This window comes from Carassius auratus, chromosome 19 (assembly GCF_003368295.1).
Source record: "Carassius auratus strain Wakin chromosome 19, ASM336829v1, whole genome shotgun sequence".
In the NCBI taxonomy this organism is placed as follows: Eukaryota; Metazoa; Chordata; class Actinopteri; order Cypriniformes; family Cyprinidae; genus Carassius; species Carassius auratus.
In genome coordinates, this window is record NC_039261.1 from 19709382 (window position 1) to 19728367 (window position 18986).

Sequence of the window (18986 nt, forward strand, 5' to 3'; positions counted from 1 at the left end):
AGAGAAACATTCAAATAAAGAGAAACAGAACAGCTTTAAACACAGGAGAGAACAGCGTATAGAATAGCATGACATCACATATGTGTTCTGCTGTAACACGTTCAGCTTAAACTCTGAATGTGTCTTACTGTCCCAGATGCCTAGCTTTGCTTTTACCCATAATGCCATGCTCTGTCAAGTCTATACGCGTAGGAACGTGTGATTTTAGAAGTCTGTGACAGCCTTGTGCTGTCTGTGAAAGACAAGCTGTTTGCAAACGAGTGAAAGAACCATCACACATTCTGCTACGTCACCCGTAACCTAGTCGTGGAGTGAAGGGTCAAAGGTCAGGGTCATGCAAGGGCCAGGGTTGAGACAATGTTAAGGCTGTTTTACACCAAGAACAATAACTATAATGAAAACTACAACAGTGTTCACCTCAGCAGACGATAACATTGTGTTTATTGTAAGTGCAGCAGTTTTGTCGTATGTCTTTAATTGCTGGAGCTAGATTCTGATTGGCTGTCAGTGTTTGTATCGTTCAGCAAAAGCAGCTGTGTGTGGAGATATCTTCCTTGAGTGAGTTGTGCATCGCCTCGGCTCCAGCGTGGATGAATCTTATGTTAGAGATCAGAGACCATTCCTTCATCCAGAATCACTCCAGACCCTTCAGATTCCCAGCTTCTCCTCTTCAGTTCACTCCTCTCATTTTCTGTAGGGTTCAGGTCAGAGGACTGGAATAGCATAGCTGTGTTGTTTTTGAGGATTGTGTTTGGGTTATTGTACGGTTGGAAGGTCCAAACATGGCCCATTATAAGATTTCTAACAGGTGTTTCTGAACCAGAGACTCAACTGTTTTCTGCAGTTCTCCAGCTGTGATCTTCGGAGAGTCTTTAGCCACTCAAACCCTCCTTCTCACCACACATTAGGACGATATAGACACACGCTTCCAGACAGTTTTGTAACATTTTATGTTGATTGAATTCTTAATTATTGCCCTGATGGTGGAATATTACTGTGAAACAGGAAGCCAGAGCTGGATGACTTCATGTTTTTAATCATGCTGGAGTCAAATTATATATTTTTGGGATTTTTTTTAAATAAAAAATCTAAAGGATTAAAAATGCAGATTAATTTTCACAGACTTTTCTGAACATATTTACCAAGGCTGCCAATATTTTTGGCCATGAATGTGTGTCTTAGAATATATGACCCAAATAAGATAATGTCATCTGAACAAGTCTGTCACGTTTGTTCTGACCAACTGAGGAAAAAAGCATTACAATAAATCACACAACCAATGGTGATTTAATCTAACGATCGATTAGCTCATGTCACATTTAACCCTGCAAATTATTATTATTGTTAAACTTTGTTCTCAAATTATTAATGTTAACAACATCAGCGTTTCTTGACTGTGAGCAGTGCTTAATTTGTAAATTGCGAGGTCCCGGAACAAAGCAGGGTAACGGATCCGGCATGTGATTACACGAGGGAGAGGTAAGTGTTGTGTTGTGTTGTAAGGTCGTAAGGTTGTAAGGTCATGAAAATGTTTTGAAAAAGTTGTGGAATTTTATTTTTCAAATTTCTGTATAATAGTTATATTTAATCAGGTCCTACATTTCTGTGGTTTTAATGATTCTCGCAGCTTTCAAGTTTATAATGAGGGAAATCCCTGCATTTATTCAACATAGTTTGTAGGTTTGAATAATAAAATAAATCCACACAAACAAGATTCAATCAGTCATTGGAGCTCAAACTCTCTCGGAGCGCGCTTCTCATCAGCGACCTGCTGCACGCTGAGATACAAGACTCCCTCGCATTTCGATCGGGACAGCTGACAGAACTCTTACTTGACTTAACTAATCGGGTAATTGTTGCATTGTCACAAAAATATATAATTTGCACACCTTTTAAGCCTTCTGGTACTCGCGCGCTCCACATGCTGTATTAGGCTATGTGCCCTCAGTCACATCCAAAGCTCGCGTATAAAGCTGAAGCGTATTATATAAGAGTTATTTTTCATAGTTTGTTGAGTTTAAGCAACCAAATAGTATGATGTCTGATGGGTGTTGACAAATAAAACTGTTTCATGGCACACTCTACTAAAATACAGGGGGAAAAGAAAGAATAGGGGAACAAATCAATAATTAAACAACACTGTGTCGTATCAGACACGTGCAATGAACATCAGGCTTCATGAAAAACAGCTCAAATGGAGTTAACAAGGTCTTTGGCCGCGAATGAGGAGATCTGTGTTTTGTCCACATCTGAGGAAATTCCAGCGCATTATATGCCATTATCACCCTTTACAGGTTAGGATATAACGTTTATTGTTGCAATATGGGCAATTAGTTTTTCTTGTTGTTTAGTACACTTGGCCAATATCTCATGATATAAACGATAAAGCGCTTATGCACAGGATATACACAATGTACAAATATTGGCTAGATGGCAAAAACACTCACTTCTCCAGTCTTCAAACACACAAAGACATTAGCCTTCACAGACATAGTGTTTGAGTAAAGAAATGCTGTACTACTCTAACAGTTATGTGTTTGCCCTGGCTTTGGTAAGCAGAGATCTGTCTCCTCAGGCTGTGTGCGGGTCAATCTGAGCAGAGGCGCGGGGAAGTGACGAGGTTTCACCAGAGGATCCACTGGCATTATAAAGATTTAATGACAAGCTCCTTTAAATACTTATCATTGGTTAAATATTTATAAAACCCTTTGATTTAAAATAATAATAACGAATTATAATAGAGATGAATTTTGGATAATCTTTCACGGCACATATCGGTCTGCCGTCCGGAAACGCTGATCCTGGAGGAGGGGGATCCACAAATTAAGCCCTGACTGTGAGCATAGATTTCCATTTCTGTACAGTCTGATCTCTAATCATACCACTCCAATTTCATATTAATGCTGTAAATTAATTTAACCCAAAAAGCTAATTATGCTCCCTTTGAACTGGTTGACTTTAAAAATAAAAATGTTGTGTAATCCAAGGCTATCTGTAATCTGAAGGGTTTACATCTAACATTTAAAACTGGAATATAATTAAGATTCATTCACTTGTTTCATAAACACATTTGTTTTTTTTACATTATTTTTCTAGATATATACATTTTTCCGTTATTTGTCCAGAATGAAGCCTGTTCAGTCAGTTAGTTCAGCAAATAGTTTCATAAATACCTTAAACTCTTAATCACATCAAAGGTTTGAAAGAAACATAACTTATTTTTCATTGTTATATGTATTTTAACTCAAACTTCAGCATGAAGTGTTTCAGATGGACATATCGCTTCATTCTGAACAACCTGTTAAGACAAGTTGTGTCTTCAGTGTGAATCTTTCTTGAGGTTTAGAGAGGTCAAGGGTCAGCGCTGGGGTCAATGTAAGGTCAACGTTGTGTTAGGAAAGGTGTAGTTCATAGCAAGATCTTTCCCTTGATTAACCTTTTTTCTTTTTTAAACCACCTGCCTAATTAATTAGCAGTAAGTAACATACAGTAAAATACATGAGAATCCTTTTCCAGTCTGAAATGTCACGATGTGTTACAAACAGTGTGATGATGACTTTAATTCAGGGATCATCCAAAGCCACACAAACACACAGTGTAATGATGATTATATGTGAGCTAAAGCTGCACTGAAGGACTGCGGGACGGAGAGATTCAGCTAGTGTAGACATGCAGAGACAGCAGGACAGAGAAAGAGAGAAGACATGTGAATTCGTGGCACACCTGCGAGACTCAGAGAGAGATTCAGCTAGTGTAGACATGAGAGAAAGAGAGAAGACATCTGAATAATCATCTACTTCTGCTGTTATACTGACAGTCTGGAACATCTTTATGAGTCCACCTCTGAAACTGTCACATTTTGGATTAGAAAAATGTTGCATTATATATTATTTCTGAACATACACCAGCAGTCAAACGTTTTTGAACAGAAAAGATTTTTAATTTTGTTTAAAGAAGTCTCTTCTGCTCACCAAGCCTGCATTTATTTGATCTACAGTGCAGCAAATACAGTTAAATTCTGATATATTATTACTATTTTAAATAACTACTTTCTATTTGAATATATTTTAAAAGGTAATTTATTCCTGTGATTTAAAAGCTGAATTTTTAGCATGATTACTCCAGTCCCGTGATCCTTCAGAAATCATTCTGATTTGATACACATTTTTTAATTATTATTATTCTTACATTAAAACAGCAGAGTAGTATTTTTCCAGGTTTCTCTGATGAATATAAAGTCCAGTAGAACAGCATTTACAATATCACCTTCATATTTCATGCATCATTTCTGCAAAGATATTCAAACAAGTGAATCTGTTGTAGGTTTACATCATGCTGAACGGTGCTGCGCTTGGAAATAATGTAAACTGAAGTCTTGAATCAGTTAAACGTTATGAATAATACTGAGATTTAAAATGTAGCAATATCGCAACGAAAGAAGATTTACAGACACGTTTCTCTCTCTCTTCAGCAGACTGCCACATAATCTCACACACACACACACACACACACACACACAAGCCTTCAATCTCCGCGCTAATGTCACGTTAGCAGAGCCTCTGCGGTCGCTGTGCTTCAAACCACCATTTAAACTGGAAACTAAATATAGCATTGCCCAACATTCAGAAACAGACAGACACGTTCACGCTGATGTTTAGTGCTGTGTGAGATACACATCTCCCACAAGACTACATCACAAACAGAAAGCTGTGGAAACACACACACACACACACACACACACACACACACACACACACACACACACATGAAGATGAGAAGAAGCAGGAGGACACACAGGCTCTCCAGAGTCCGTTGAGTTCTGCACATTCTCCAGTAAACACTAACACACACCGCAGTCACAGCAAACACACACTTGTCTGACCCTCAAATCATCCCTCGCCGAGAGTAACTCAGTTTTATGAGCCACTTCTGCTGATTTATGAGTGACACATGGTGTTTAAATCAGAAATCATGTCAGAGCAGAGACTACTCGTATCAGACAGAGATCCACAACACTGCTGTCCCAGTGAAGAGGAAACTCAGGTGAAAAATCATTCAACAAACACCTAATCAATATGTCCAATAATACAGTTCTGCATAAATCTGTATCGACTCCATCTTTTCCACCAAAGTTGTGAGAGTTTTGTTATCGTCCAGCACTAATCTGATAAATGTGATTTAATATGAAGACATTATAAACATGATCATCATGACTTTCTAAAGCTGCTCGGTGGTCTGTCATGAGAGGATAATGAGTTAATTAAGACTGTTTTAAGACCCAGTAAAGAATACATTGAATACATTAGTCTTACATCTAACTTTGATAATGCAGCTTCAAACCAAAACAAAAGTGTGTGTAAATAACCTTCTGATCACATGTTCTTCCTCAGTATTTCTGTCTTAAGATGACATAACATAAGAAGTGCATTTATGATTAAAACTAGAAGAAAATATCTGCCAATCTACTGAGCTTAAAGGGAAAACCAGTGATTGTTTCCAGTAACAGACTTTTGGCCTTGTTTTAAGCTGAACCTCCCTTTGTTTTGTTCAGGTTCCTCCACTGTCTTCACTTTGCATCTCCAGTAAATGTTTTGTATATTGATTCAGTAATGTTCAGATGTTGTACAACACAACACAATCTTATACTGCCGTTCATGCGACATTAAAGGCCATGACTTTCTGCTCTGATCTAAGACCTTGAAAGAGAGAAGAGAGAATAAAGAGCAAGAAACCTGCAGAACTACAGATCACATCACTCACAATCAGAAACATCTCCTACGGTTCTTCATCTTCTCCTGAGCAGGTCATAAAGCACTGGTTTAGATGAAGCTGAGTGAATGAACACACACGTGTCCTCTCACTTACAGAGCAGACAGCAGCGGTCTCTCACTAACACTTTACTTCATGTCTATAAAGGAACGTTTAGTTTATAGCCGTGAGATCATGTCCTGCTGACCTCTGACCCCGAGAGAAACACAGCACCATTCCAGTGAGGGGAAATAGCACAAAAAAAAGAAAAACTTGCCAGTATTTATATTGTTTTTAATGTACAATTTAATGTTTTTTTTATTATCATTAATTAATTTAATTGAATATAGTTTGATATCTTCTGGTCGATGGCTCTCAATCAAGTTTGATTTCTGGCCCTTCTGCACTGGTTAGAAATAAAACTAATGTTTTCCTGCAAAACCTTAATTTGTGTTTGACTGAAGAATGGATGGCCTGGGACTGAGTGAATGATCAGGCGTTTACATTTTCTTTAACATCCATCCAGCCATCTTCTGTCAAACCTCTTACACCGACACACTTTCCCAGGTTAGATGTAGAAGATTAATCTCTGTAGCCGATCATACAGCATAACACTGAGAGTGACTCTTCTATCCTGCGGATTCACATTCCCAGCATTCCCTGCGATGATCACAGACGACGAGAAGCGGGAAGAGACGGGATTCCTCCCTGAGAAACGCTCCGTTGAGCTCAGGCCGAGCGTGTTGGAGCTCAGTCTCCTGGCCTTCAGCGACCAGAGAACACATCGCTCAGAAAGATCAGCTCTGGATCATCATGAGATGATGGAGAGAGTCTGAGCGTCACACAGATGGAACGAGAGGAAGCCTCGAGGAGACGCCGAGTCCCAAACAAACACCACACAGTATCCACACGCTCTCATCCCAAATACACCAAACCATTCTCAACATGTTTACATGTGACTCAGTGCTGGACAGACTACTAATGAACCCTGGTCCACTGCTGAATTACATTACACTAAATCAGAAACATTAGGCCTTCTAGAGTGATCTATTCTGACTTTTAGATCACTTTTGACCTAACTCGTTAATTTGAATATGATCATCTTGTAGAATATAGATGTAAAAATACAGAGAAGAAAAGTATTCAATGTGGAATGGCATCAGGGTTCCCCAAACTGAGCTTTGTGAAGGAACTGCAGGATTTTTAATAAATATCTACATCATAAACTCATTTAATGGTTACATGACTCACTAGAATGATCATTAAAATGTCTTTATCAAAATGACCCCTTAAACTTAAACATAACTTTATGAACTTCTAAAAGCGGTAAGATTCAAAAGATGGAACAACGAATGTGAAAACTATTTACTGTCTTGTAAGTATAATGTAGTCAAGTAAATAGTAAGAAGCTCAAATCTGATGAGTCTGGATGATAATTAATGTGTCTCTAGTTTAGATTAGGAGACGGCGTCTTGAGTAAACGGCTCTGACCTCCTCCTCGTATCGTGTCTCAGTTAGCAGCAGATTAATGTTCTTTACAGACGTGTTTCAGGAAGAGAAGAGGATAAAACACTGAATGTAGAGCACCAACCTGAATGCAGGAGTGTGAGAACGCTTTCTCTGTCCTCTCAACGGCGTCGGCTCGCGTCCAACCAGAGTTAGGGTTTACATCTGAACTGAGCTTTTATACCGCTAACAGATGAATCACTCAAGACCTGGTGCGAACATGTTCTGCTCATATTTCACCACAAGGACAATAGGAAAACTAAATTAGTAGTATTTATTGCAGACTGTTTTCATTGTTATATTGAAAATTGACACCGTTAAGTCCCCAAATCTTAATGGGCCTCATTCATGAAACTTGCGTAAATATATATGAGTAGATTGGTTGTCCCAGTTTCAGACACCTGAGGCGCGGCGGACGGCAGGTGTGAGAGTAACAGATCAGAACGAGTCGCTGGATACACTGACCTCTCCACAGACACTAACATACTTTACAGGATCAGAAAATAACCTAATGGAGAAGATCTATGGCACTTCTAACAAGTCCAGCCACGTATTGTTCTTAAAGAGACAGTTCACCCAAAACTGAAAATGCTGTAATAATTTCAGCTCCTCACACACATGCTCTTCCAAACCTGTATGAGTTTGTTTCCTCTGCTGTGTTCTTCTGTGGTGAACAGACACTGTTTTTGGGTGAACCGTCCCTTTAAGCATCGAGAAGGAATGCAAGATTTCCAAAACAAACACAGAAAACAGTAAAGGTTTATTGAGCGAACAGTTGAGCTAAAATAAAACAAGCCTTGTTAGAAATTCTGAGTATGAAGGAGATGAATAGAATGATGTATTAATGATGTAATATGGACAGAACGATTCACAGAATAATAGAAACAACATCACAACAATTGATGATGTAACAAGCATTTGATCGAATGATAAAAACAGTTAACAGAAGAGAAATCACTAGTCAGAAGTCATACCTTGAGCATGTGTGATTAATACTGATGTGAGGATCAGGATCAGCAGCACTCGAACCCGCATCCTCTCTGATCAACACACACACGCGCACGCACACACACACACACAGGTTACAGATTACAAGATGCTGTACATTTAAAATGTAATAGTAGTGTAACTTTTTAAATTACTTTATTAATGTTAGTGAGTATTTTTCTTCATTTCTAATGTTTTATTTTAAAACATTTAAAGCAGGCAGGTTCAACACTGATTACTGTCAAGATCCTTCATCACTTGAATTAAGATTATTAAATATTTATTTAAAAGTACAGCCACCACAAAACCTGACTTTAGCGCCTCTGTTTAGTTTGAGTTAAATATAGACTATAAATCATATTTTAATAGTTATGATACTGTTTTTAAAATCCAATATTTGCATATGGAAACACTGGCATCTAACAATGCCTTGGCAAAAAAGTTACTTTAAAAACAAAAAAACAATGCATATACATAAACCCAAAATTGGAGATAAAACAGTTACTGAATAAGCACGTTTCCTAAACTCCTGAGACACTGACTGTGAAACCCGACAAGTTAACTTAACTCAAACCGTTTGAGGAAACCGATTGCCTTAAACCATTTAAGTTTTAAAACTAACAGTTATGAATACTCTGAACTTAATTCAGTTGAGTTCACTGAAAGAAGATTTACATTGCAATTAAGTAATTAATTGATTAACTAAGTTCTGATTGAGAATTAGTGATGAACACCTGCTGTTAACAAACAGAATCACTGAAGAAAAGAGAAACACAAGAACTACTACAACTGACTTCAGACACAGACTTAGATGAAATCAACTGAAATAAAATACATGAAATCTCTCAAGATCTGATTAAACAACCCCACAAACAGCATCACCAGCTCCACTTATTAATAACCAGACTGACTTTATTTCTGTTTCTCTTTTCTTCAGTGATTCTGTTTGTTAACAGCAGCTGTTCGTCACTAATTCACAATTATCACTCAATTAATCACTTATTTACTTAATTTAAAAGTTTTTTAACGTACATGGTTTAAATCAAGGCAATCGGTTTATTCAAACGGTTTGAGTTAAGTTAATTTGTCGGGTTTTACAGTGTATCAATGCAACCAATGAAAGAAATCAATTAAATATTTCAGTGTATGAAAGTATTCAGATTAAGACCCCTTTGCAATACTTAGCATTTTCATAATTAACTGTAATGACACATTTTTCATTAACTTAAACATATAACAGTTACATTTGTTTTGTAATTAAACGACGTAATTGCGTTATATTTAACGTTAAATAGTTACTCCCAACACTGCGAATGAAGAACATCATCAGTACAAATCTACACACTTCAGTACAAGTACAAACAACTAAACTGGTTTCAGAATTACACAAAGTCTACTGAAGAGCCGAGTGTTACTTATTTCAGTCGCTCAATTAATGCAGTTCTTCTAATATAATATCGCACTCACCTGCTGTAAGAAAATAAGAACAGATGATCTGAGGAGAACGAATGAAGCCAGAGCAGCCGGAGCGCGCGCACTCTGAGGGCGGGAACCGGTGTTTGCCGCGCGCGCGGAATGAGTTCCCGCTCTTTAATTAAACTCCACAAAGGCTCTCATTCATTCCGTGGCGCTGATGGACAGGAATGTGTTGCCTCAGACTCTGTCCTTATTCACTTTCTCCTCAACCCTCTTGACTTCACTCGGTCAGTTCTGCAGTGAACAATGCATTAATGGCTCGAAGGAAGCATGGGGCGTGAGGAAGAGCTACATCTGATGAAGATGAAGGATGAGGAAGATATTAAAACACAGATGACATTCCTCTGACTGACTCATTAACAGCTTTTCTCAGTTGCTTACTAAAATCATTCTGTTGGCTGCAAATACAAATAATGCATCCTTACACTTTCCTCAAAACCTGTTTGTGGGAGACATATAACCACAAGAATCTCACAAGACACAACAGAAATCAGTATAATTCACATGCCACATCATCATCATCAACACAGCTGTCTGCAGAACCACTTTACAGTCATAAACGTCGAAATGATGACTTAAAAGGTATAATTATGATGTGAAATTGTGCCTTAAAAACTCGAAATTGTTATAATGAATCGAAATTCTGACTAACAAAGTCGATTTATAAATACTTCTGGTAATTTATTCAGCTTATTATTTTTAGTTGGAGTTGATATTTTAAATCACAATTGTGAGATAAAAAAATGGGAATTCTGAATTCTTAGTAAAAAAGGTAAACAAAATATCTTGTAATTATGACTTTATGAATCATAATTTCTACTTTAATTATGATTTAGTATATAAAAATCTAAATTTATGCCAATTTACACTTGGTATGTCAACATTTCAACTCTTACAGTTGAAATATTAATAAAATTACCTTTACAGATGTCCAAATTTAGTTCTTAGCAAAGCAAATTACTAATCAACATTTTACGTTTTTATATATTTACTGTATTTACAAAATATCTTTATGGAACATGATCTTTATTTAATATCCCAATGATTTTCATCATGAAAGAGAAATGTATAATTGTGACTCATACAATGTATTAGCTACAAATACACCTGTGCTACTGATGACTGCTTCTGTGCTGCAGGGACACAGATATGAGCTTTGTGTCTCGCTGGAGTCTCTCCATGAGCTCCATTCATGATCTCAGGTCTGTTTATCAGTTTTTGCAAGTGAGCAAATAAGATTTTTGATTAAAGAGAAATTTATATAAAAAATAAAAACACTAAATGCATGGAAGATTTGTTCACAATAAGAGCAGGAATCATTATGAAAATGTTGACACTTTACAATGAGCTAAAAATGGAAGCTCATGTTAGCTCATTTCTCTTTTATAATACATGTATGAGGAACTGGAGGCACAAAAGAAGCTTAAAATATAATCTTATTGTGATGTTAGTTGCCAGAATCGACGTAATGCAGGCTCTGATTCACAGGGCTGCTGCTGGCCAAATGGGTGCCCCAAGCATGATTGCATTCTTGTGCCCCCTTCCTTAAATATGATATATGTATAAAAAAAGAATAATAATAAATAAATAAATAACACCTATAGGGCTGAAAACAGAACTTTTATAAAAAAAAAAATTTTTTTAATTAAAAAAATTAATAAATTGTATTATTTAAAAATGACAATTGTAGCTGTAGACAATAGGCTGTTATGCAACTGCAAATTAATTGAAGGTTTTATGAACTGACTGAAATGATTTGTGAACCCGCTCGGAACTCCCAAACTGACTCAAATGATTCGCGATCCCGCTCCAAACTCCCGAACTGACTCAAATGATTCGCGATCCCGCTCCGAACTCCCGAACTGACTCAAATGATTCGCGATCCCGCTCCGAACTCCCATACTAACTCAAATGATTCGCGATCCCCAAACTGACTTAAATGATTCGCGATCCCGCTCCGAACTCCCAAACTAACTCAAATGATTCGCGATCCCGCTCCAAACTCCCGAACTGACTCAAATGATTCGCGATCCCGCTCCAAACTCCCGAACTTACTCAAATGATTCGCGATCCCGCTCCGAACTCCCATACTAACTCAAATGATTCGCGATCCCCAAACTGACTTAAATGATTCGCGATCCCGCTCCGAACTCCCAAACTAACTCAAATGATTCGCGATCCCCAAACTAACTCAAATGATTCGCGATCCCCAAACTGACTCAAATGATTCGCGATCCCGCTCCGACTTCCCGAACTGACTCAAATGATTCGCGATCCCCAAACTGACTCAAATGATTCGCGATCCCCAAACTAACTCAAATGATTCGCGATCCCGAAACTGACTCAAATGATTCGCAATCCCGCTCCGAACTCCTGAACTGACTCAAATGATTCGCGATCCCCAAACTGACTCAAATGATTCGCGATCCCACTCCGAACTCCTGAACTGACTCAAATGATTCGCGATCCCCAAACTGACTCAAATGATTCGCAAAACCCGCTACGATCTCCCAAACTGACTCAAATGAATCACGCTCTGAACTTCCAAATTAACTCAAATGATTTGTCAAATGAATGGCTTAGTTCTAGGGCTGGGACAACGTATTTTTTGCTGGGACAAAAAATACGTCGACGCAAAACATGCGCATCGATCCGTCGGCCTGTTTTTATTTGGGGAAGTCGTGGCCTAATGGTTAGAGAGTCGGACTCCCAATCGAAAGGTTGTGAGTTCGAGTCCTGGGCCGGCAGGAATTGTGGGTGGGGGGAGTGCATGTACAGATGCAGAGCACAAATTCTGAGTATGGGTCACCATACTTGGCTGAATGTCACGTCACTATTTCTCTAAAAAACGTTTACCTTATGTGCGCTGAATATACGCGATGGATCAACATTCTGTCCAACATTATATAACCAATCCAGGGGTTTTTCTGCATTGATCTTTTTTTTTTTGGCGGCTGTGAAAACCTTATTTGATCAGTGAGTGATGCAGAATAGAATGACTGCTGCCCCTGACAGGGCACGTACTCTCTCTCTCTCTCTCTCTCCCTCGTGCATATTAACCAAAATCATTAGACACGATAGAAAAAGGGCGGAACGCCAAAGTTTCACGTGGAGCATTCAGAGATTTTTTTTTTCTCCATGACAGGCTGCTGGCTCCCACTGTTTTTTTTTTTTTTTTTTTTTGGAAAAGCACTCTCTGTATTAGCTTAAAGCCCTCAAGTTTACATTGGTTACTGTATTCTTTCAATTGCTCTAAAAAAGTATTTTGGGTGACCTTTTTTATTGAATGCTAGACATCAAGTTGTTGTTATTTTCATCAGTAAGCTAGGCCCTATGTGTTCAGTAAGCTTGTTTCAGTAAGCTATGTGTTTTCAAGGCTTCAAGGTTTTATTGAATGCTATACAAGTGCAAAGTAATGCATTCTCAGTCAGTCTTTTATTTTGCAATAAACATATATTGCAATGTTAAGTAATTCATGTTTTTTCATTCAGATATGTAAATCAACATGTATAAATTGTTAGTACATCAGATTGTGGTTAATCTTGCAGATCATGACTTATATCTACTCTTCCTCTCCCTGCAGTTTGGTAACATAAAGATTCCTCCTTTGAACTCCCACATCTTCTGTGGGTTTTATTGTTCTGGGTCTGAATTTGGGCTCCTGGGGTCTCAAAAAAGAAACATTTTCAATCTCCAAGGTGAACGTTATGACAACACACTTTTAGAAAAAAGGGTTCATTGAGGTACTATATAGAACCATAGGGTTCTTTACTCAACTCCAAATAACCTTTTATGCTAAAAAGGTTCTATAATGAGAAGAAAGAACCCTTTTGGCACAAAGGCTCTTTAGACTATTTTTCATTCATGTATTACATTATTCTGCAACATTTTGTATTTATTATTAAATTATTGTTTGTAGTAACTTAATATCACATTTTAATCATGCTGATTTTTGGAGAAAAACTGAAATGGCACTCTTCGTGTGATATTGATTAACTACATAAAATGATATAAATATATACATTTTCTAACTCACATATCTTGAATTTTGTGATCATTCACATGCATTCATAAATGCATTTGAATACACCGAATAATGCAGTGAAATTGACTCAAATGATTCGTGAACCCGCTCCGAACTCCCGAAATGACTCAAATGATTCGCGATCCCGCTCCGAACTCCCGAAATGAATCAATTGATTCTCGAACCCGCTACGAACTCCTGAACTGACTCAAATGATTCGCGAACCGGCTACGAACTCCCGAAATGACTGAAATGATTCGCGAACCCGCTACGAACTCCCAAAAGGACTCAAATGATTCGCGAACCCGATACGAACTCCTGAACTGACTCAAATGATTCACGATCCCACTCCGAACTCCCGAAATGACTCAAATGATTCTCGAACCCGCTACGAACTCCCGAAATGACTCAAATGATTCGCGAACCCGCTACGAACTCCCGAAATGACTCAAATGATTCTCGAACCCGCTACGAACTCCCGAAATGACTCAAATGATTCACGATCCCACTCCGAACTCCCGAAATGACTCAAATGATTCTCGAACCCGCTACGAACTCCCGAAATGACTCAAATGATTCGCGAACCCACTTCGAACTCCCGAAATGACTCAAATGATTCGCGAACCCGCTACGAACTCCCAAACTGCTTCAAATATATATTTAGAGTGTACAGCTCTCCTGCTATACACTCCATAATTATCAAAACTTTGTAGCTGCAGCTAACCAAATTCAGTGGGGTGACATTTTATCTTTAGTTGATTGCGATAAAGACAGCAAAATATTTCTAAAACACTTGAGAGAACTATTAAAGAATTCTCACAAAAACAAAGCAAAAATACTGTACCCTGGATAAATCCAGACATCATAAAAATAACGAAAGTTATTAATAACGAAACTAAATCAACTCATGACAGAGGACGTTTCACCATGTTGAGAAATAAAGTTGTAAGATCATTAAGAAAAGCAAAGGCAGATTTCTTTCTCACTATAATTGAAAAATCCAATGTAAATACTAAAATAATATGGAACCAGCTAAGAAAAATGATAGGTGATCGCCCCAAAGAACAAAACTCTCCAGATAGAGATCAGAGGTATCACAGACCATTAAATCACTCAGACCATCAAAATGCAAAGATATTTTTGATAAGGATACGGTAATCCTCAAGGCACGAAGTACATCTGTCTCATCCCCCATCACCAAAATAATCAACATGTCAGAGTCCAGTGTTTTAAATTAATCTTAAATTAATGACCTCCCGTCCATCTGTCCTGATGTCTCTGTACAGATGTATGCTGATGACACTGTAGTATATGTTCATGGCAAGAATATTTCTCAGGTGGCGGAGAAGCTCACTAAATCCATGGATAATATTACAGCTTGGTTAAAACAATCCTGCCTGCCAGTCCAATAAAAACTTCAGTGTTGAGCCAAATATTTTCTTTTCTGGGGAAAGGCTGCAGATCGTGTCAGAATATAAATATCTGGGGGTTTTGATTGATTCAAACTTGTCATTTACATCACATGTAAAAAGTGTCTGTAATCGCATCAACTTTAACCTCATGAATTTTAGACACATTCACCATCAAATGTCCACACAGGCAGCAAAAATGTAAATGCACTCTATGATCTTATCACATATCACGTACTGTCTCCCCATCTGGTCACAAGCTGGTGTTACATCTCTGAAACCTCTGCAGTCACTTAACAAACAAACTGTTATAATTCTGGATAAGAAACCAATTATTTCTCATCATTGTCCAATATTACAAAAACACAGATTACTCAGTTGAGAAAACATGGTCAAATACTCAAATCTATGTCTTCTATACAAAAGTATTAAGGGTTTATCATCCCCTCCACTCCACCAGTTTGTTATCATCCGTACAGCTGATCACAGCAGAACCAGAGGTGCAGCGCGGGGAGATTGTGTCATTCCATTTAGAAAAAGTGTATTTGGTCATACTTCCTTTTCTGTTCGAGCTGCTACTGAATGAAACCGCATTCCCTTAATCATCAGAAATCAAAGCACATATTCTATATTTAAGAACCATTTAAAGAAATGTCAACATTACATTACAAACATTACAAAGCAACTTTACAGAAAATGTTTCTACAATATTTAGTAGTTGCTAGTAGTTTGTTCAAGTTTGACAAGATTTTAGAAAAAAAAAAAAATAATAATAATAATACAAGACGTAGTCAGCTAGACGATGAACTATCAATATTATTAATTAATAGTTATTATATGATTCAGTCACACATGTAGCAATATTTGTTAGTTCTGTTGTTGATTCAGGGTCAGCATCATCTGAGGTCCTCTGAGGGTCAGCATCATCTCTTCTCAGGTGTTCTGGATCCAGACTGGAGCTTGTGTAAATCCTAGTTACCACGGGATGAAGATCCCAGCAGAAACAGAGAAACACATAGAGACATCATTAGCATAGCTGCTGATCCCACAAAGTAAAATTAGTTTAACCCAAGCTAATGAATAAAAATGCACCTTTGATCAGGTACAACTACACTCACAATTTAAGAGATACATTATTCGTATGCTTGGCGAAAAAAATGTGTTTTTAATCTAGATTTAAACAGAGAGAGTGTGTCTGAACCCCGAACATTATCAGGAAGGCTATTCCAGAGTTTGGGAGCCAAATGTGAGAAAGCTCTACCTCCTTTAGTGGACTTTGCTATCCTAGGAACTACCAAAAGTCCAGTGTTTTGTGACCTTAGGGTGCGTGATGGGTTGTAACGTGGTAGAAGGCTAGTTAGGTACGCAGGAGCTAAACCATTTAGGGCCTTATAGGTAAGTAATGATAATTTGTAACTGATACGGAACTTAATAGGTAGCCAGTGCAGAGACTGTAAAATTGAGGTAATATGATCATATTTTCTTGACCTGGTAAGGACTCTAGCTGCTGTATTTTGGACGACCTGTAGCTTGTTTATTGAAGAAGCAGGACAACCACCTAGAAGTGCATTACAATAGTCCAGTCTAGAGGTCATGAATGCATGAACTAGCTTTTCTGCATCAGAAACAGATAACATGTTTCGTAGCTTGGCAATGTTTCTAAGATGGAAGAATGCAGTTTTTGTAACATGGGAAATATGATTTTCAAAAGACAAGTTGCTGTCTAATATAACACCCAGATTTCTGACTGTAGAGGAAGTAACAGTACATCCGTCTAGTTGCAGATTGTAATCTACAAGATTCTGTGTAGTGTTTTTTGGTCCAATAATTAATATCTCGGTCTTATCCGAATTTAATTGGAGAAAATTATTGGTCATCCAATCTTTTACATTTTTAACACACTCTGTTAGCTTAGATAATTGGGAAGTTTCATCTGGTCTCGTTGAGATATATAGCTGAGTATCATCAGCATAACAGTGGAAGCTAATTCCGTATTTTATAATAATATTACCAAGGGGCAACATGTATATTGAAAATAGAAGGGGACCTAGGACGGATCCTTGTGGCACTCCATATTTTACTGATGATAAATGAGACGACACCCCATTTAAGTAAACAAAATGGTAGCGATCGGACAGGTAGGATCTAAACCATCTTAGAGCCTGCCCTTGAATACCTGTATAGTTTTGTAATCGATCTATGAGTATGTCATGATCTATGGTGACGAACGCAGCACTAAGATCAAGTAAGACTAGAAATGAGTTGCAGCCTTGATCTGACGCAAGGAGCAGGTCATTTGTAATTTTAACAAGTGCAGTTTCTGTGCTATGGTGGGGCCTGAAACCTGACTGAAATTCTTCATACAGATCATTTTTATGCAGGAAGGTGCTCAACTGAGCAGACACAACTTTTTCTAAAATTTTAGACATAAATGGAAGATTTGAAATAGGCCTATAATTTGCCAGTACACTAGGATCTAGTTTTGGTTTCTTAATAAGAGGCTTGATAACCGCCAGCTTGAATGGTTTTGGGATGTGACCTAAAGATAACGACGAGTTAATGATATTGAGAAGCCGTTCTTCGGCTACAGGTAACAGCTCTTTCAGTAATTTAGTGGGTACAGGATCTAATAAACATGTTGTTGGTTTAGATACAGTGGTAAGTTTATTTAGCTCTTCCTGTCCTATGGTTGTAAAGCACTGCAGTTTATCTTTGGGTGTGATGGATGAGACTGAAGTGTTAGACGCTGTAGAATCTACATTCGGTGAAATATTTGAATCAGGTGGCGTATGGTAATTTGTTAACTTAGCCACTGTGCTAAATAAAAACCTTGGATTGTTTTGGTTATTTTCAATGAGTTTGTGTATATGCTCTGCCCTAGCAGTTTTTAGAGCCTGTCTATAGCTGGACATACTGTTTTTCCATGCAATTCTAAAAACTTCTAAGTTAGTTTTTCTCCATTTGCGTTCAAGACTACGAGTTACTTTCTTGAGAGAGTGAGTATTACTGTTATACCATGGCACAGTACGTTTTTCTCTAACATTTTTCAATTTGATCGGGGCAACAGTTTCTAATGTATTAGAGAAAATAGTGCCCATGTTGTCAGTAATTTCGTCTAATTCATGTGTATTTTTGGGTACAAATAGCAGTTGAGATAGATCAGGCAGGTTATTTGCGAATCTTTCTTTAGTGACTGGAACAATAGTTCTGCCCAGACGGCATCGCTGCGACATATAGTTAATATCAGTTATACGCAGCATGCACGATACAAGGAAATGGTCTGTAATATCATCACTTTGAGGTACAATATCTATAGCAGTAAGATCGATTCCATGCGATATAATTAAATCTAGTGTATGATTAAAACGATGAGTGGGCCTGGTGACATTTTGCTTGACTCCAAAGGAGTTTATTAGGTCAGTAAACGCAAGTCCTAATGCATCATTTGTATTATCAACGTGAATATTAAAATCGCCCATGATTAGCGCCTTATCAACTGTAACTAGAAGGTCTGAGAGGAAATCTGCAAATTCTTTTAGGAATTCTGTGTACGGCCCTGGTGGTCTATACATAGTAGCCAGAGCAAGAGATACATTAGATTTCTTTTGCATGTCTGACAGAGTAACATTTAGCAGAAGTATTTCAAAAGAGTTAAACCTGTATCCTGTTTTCTGGGTAACATTGAGAATATCACTATATATTTTTGACCAGTCTGACCGGGCTCATGCTTATAACAGTAGTTTGGTGGAGTAGACTCATTTAGACTAAAATAATCATTTGGTTTTAGCCAGGTTTCAGTCAAGCAGAGTACATCAAAACTATTATCTGTGATCATT

General features: G+C 37.8%; 1 protein-coding gene across 1 annotated transcript in view; it reads right to left on the reverse strand.

Annotated features, from left to right (window-relative positions):
• The window catches only part of LOC113119784 (collagen alpha-1(XIV) chain), an 85650-nt gene extending 75596 nt beyond the window's left edge, over nucleotides 1-10054 (reverse strand). Inside the window, exons 1-2 of the mRNA XM_026289440.1 lie at nucleotides 9709-10054; nucleotides 8229-8294 (exon numbers count right to left, since the gene is read on the reverse strand). Coding sequence (XP_026145225.1) covers nucleotides 8229-8289 — 61 coding nt within the window. The 5' untranslated portion in view covers nucleotides 8290-8294; nucleotides 9709-10054. The remainder of the gene's footprint in view (nucleotides 1-8228; nucleotides 8295-9708) is intronic.
• Between the last annotated feature and the right edge of the window lie 8932 nt (nucleotides 10055-18986).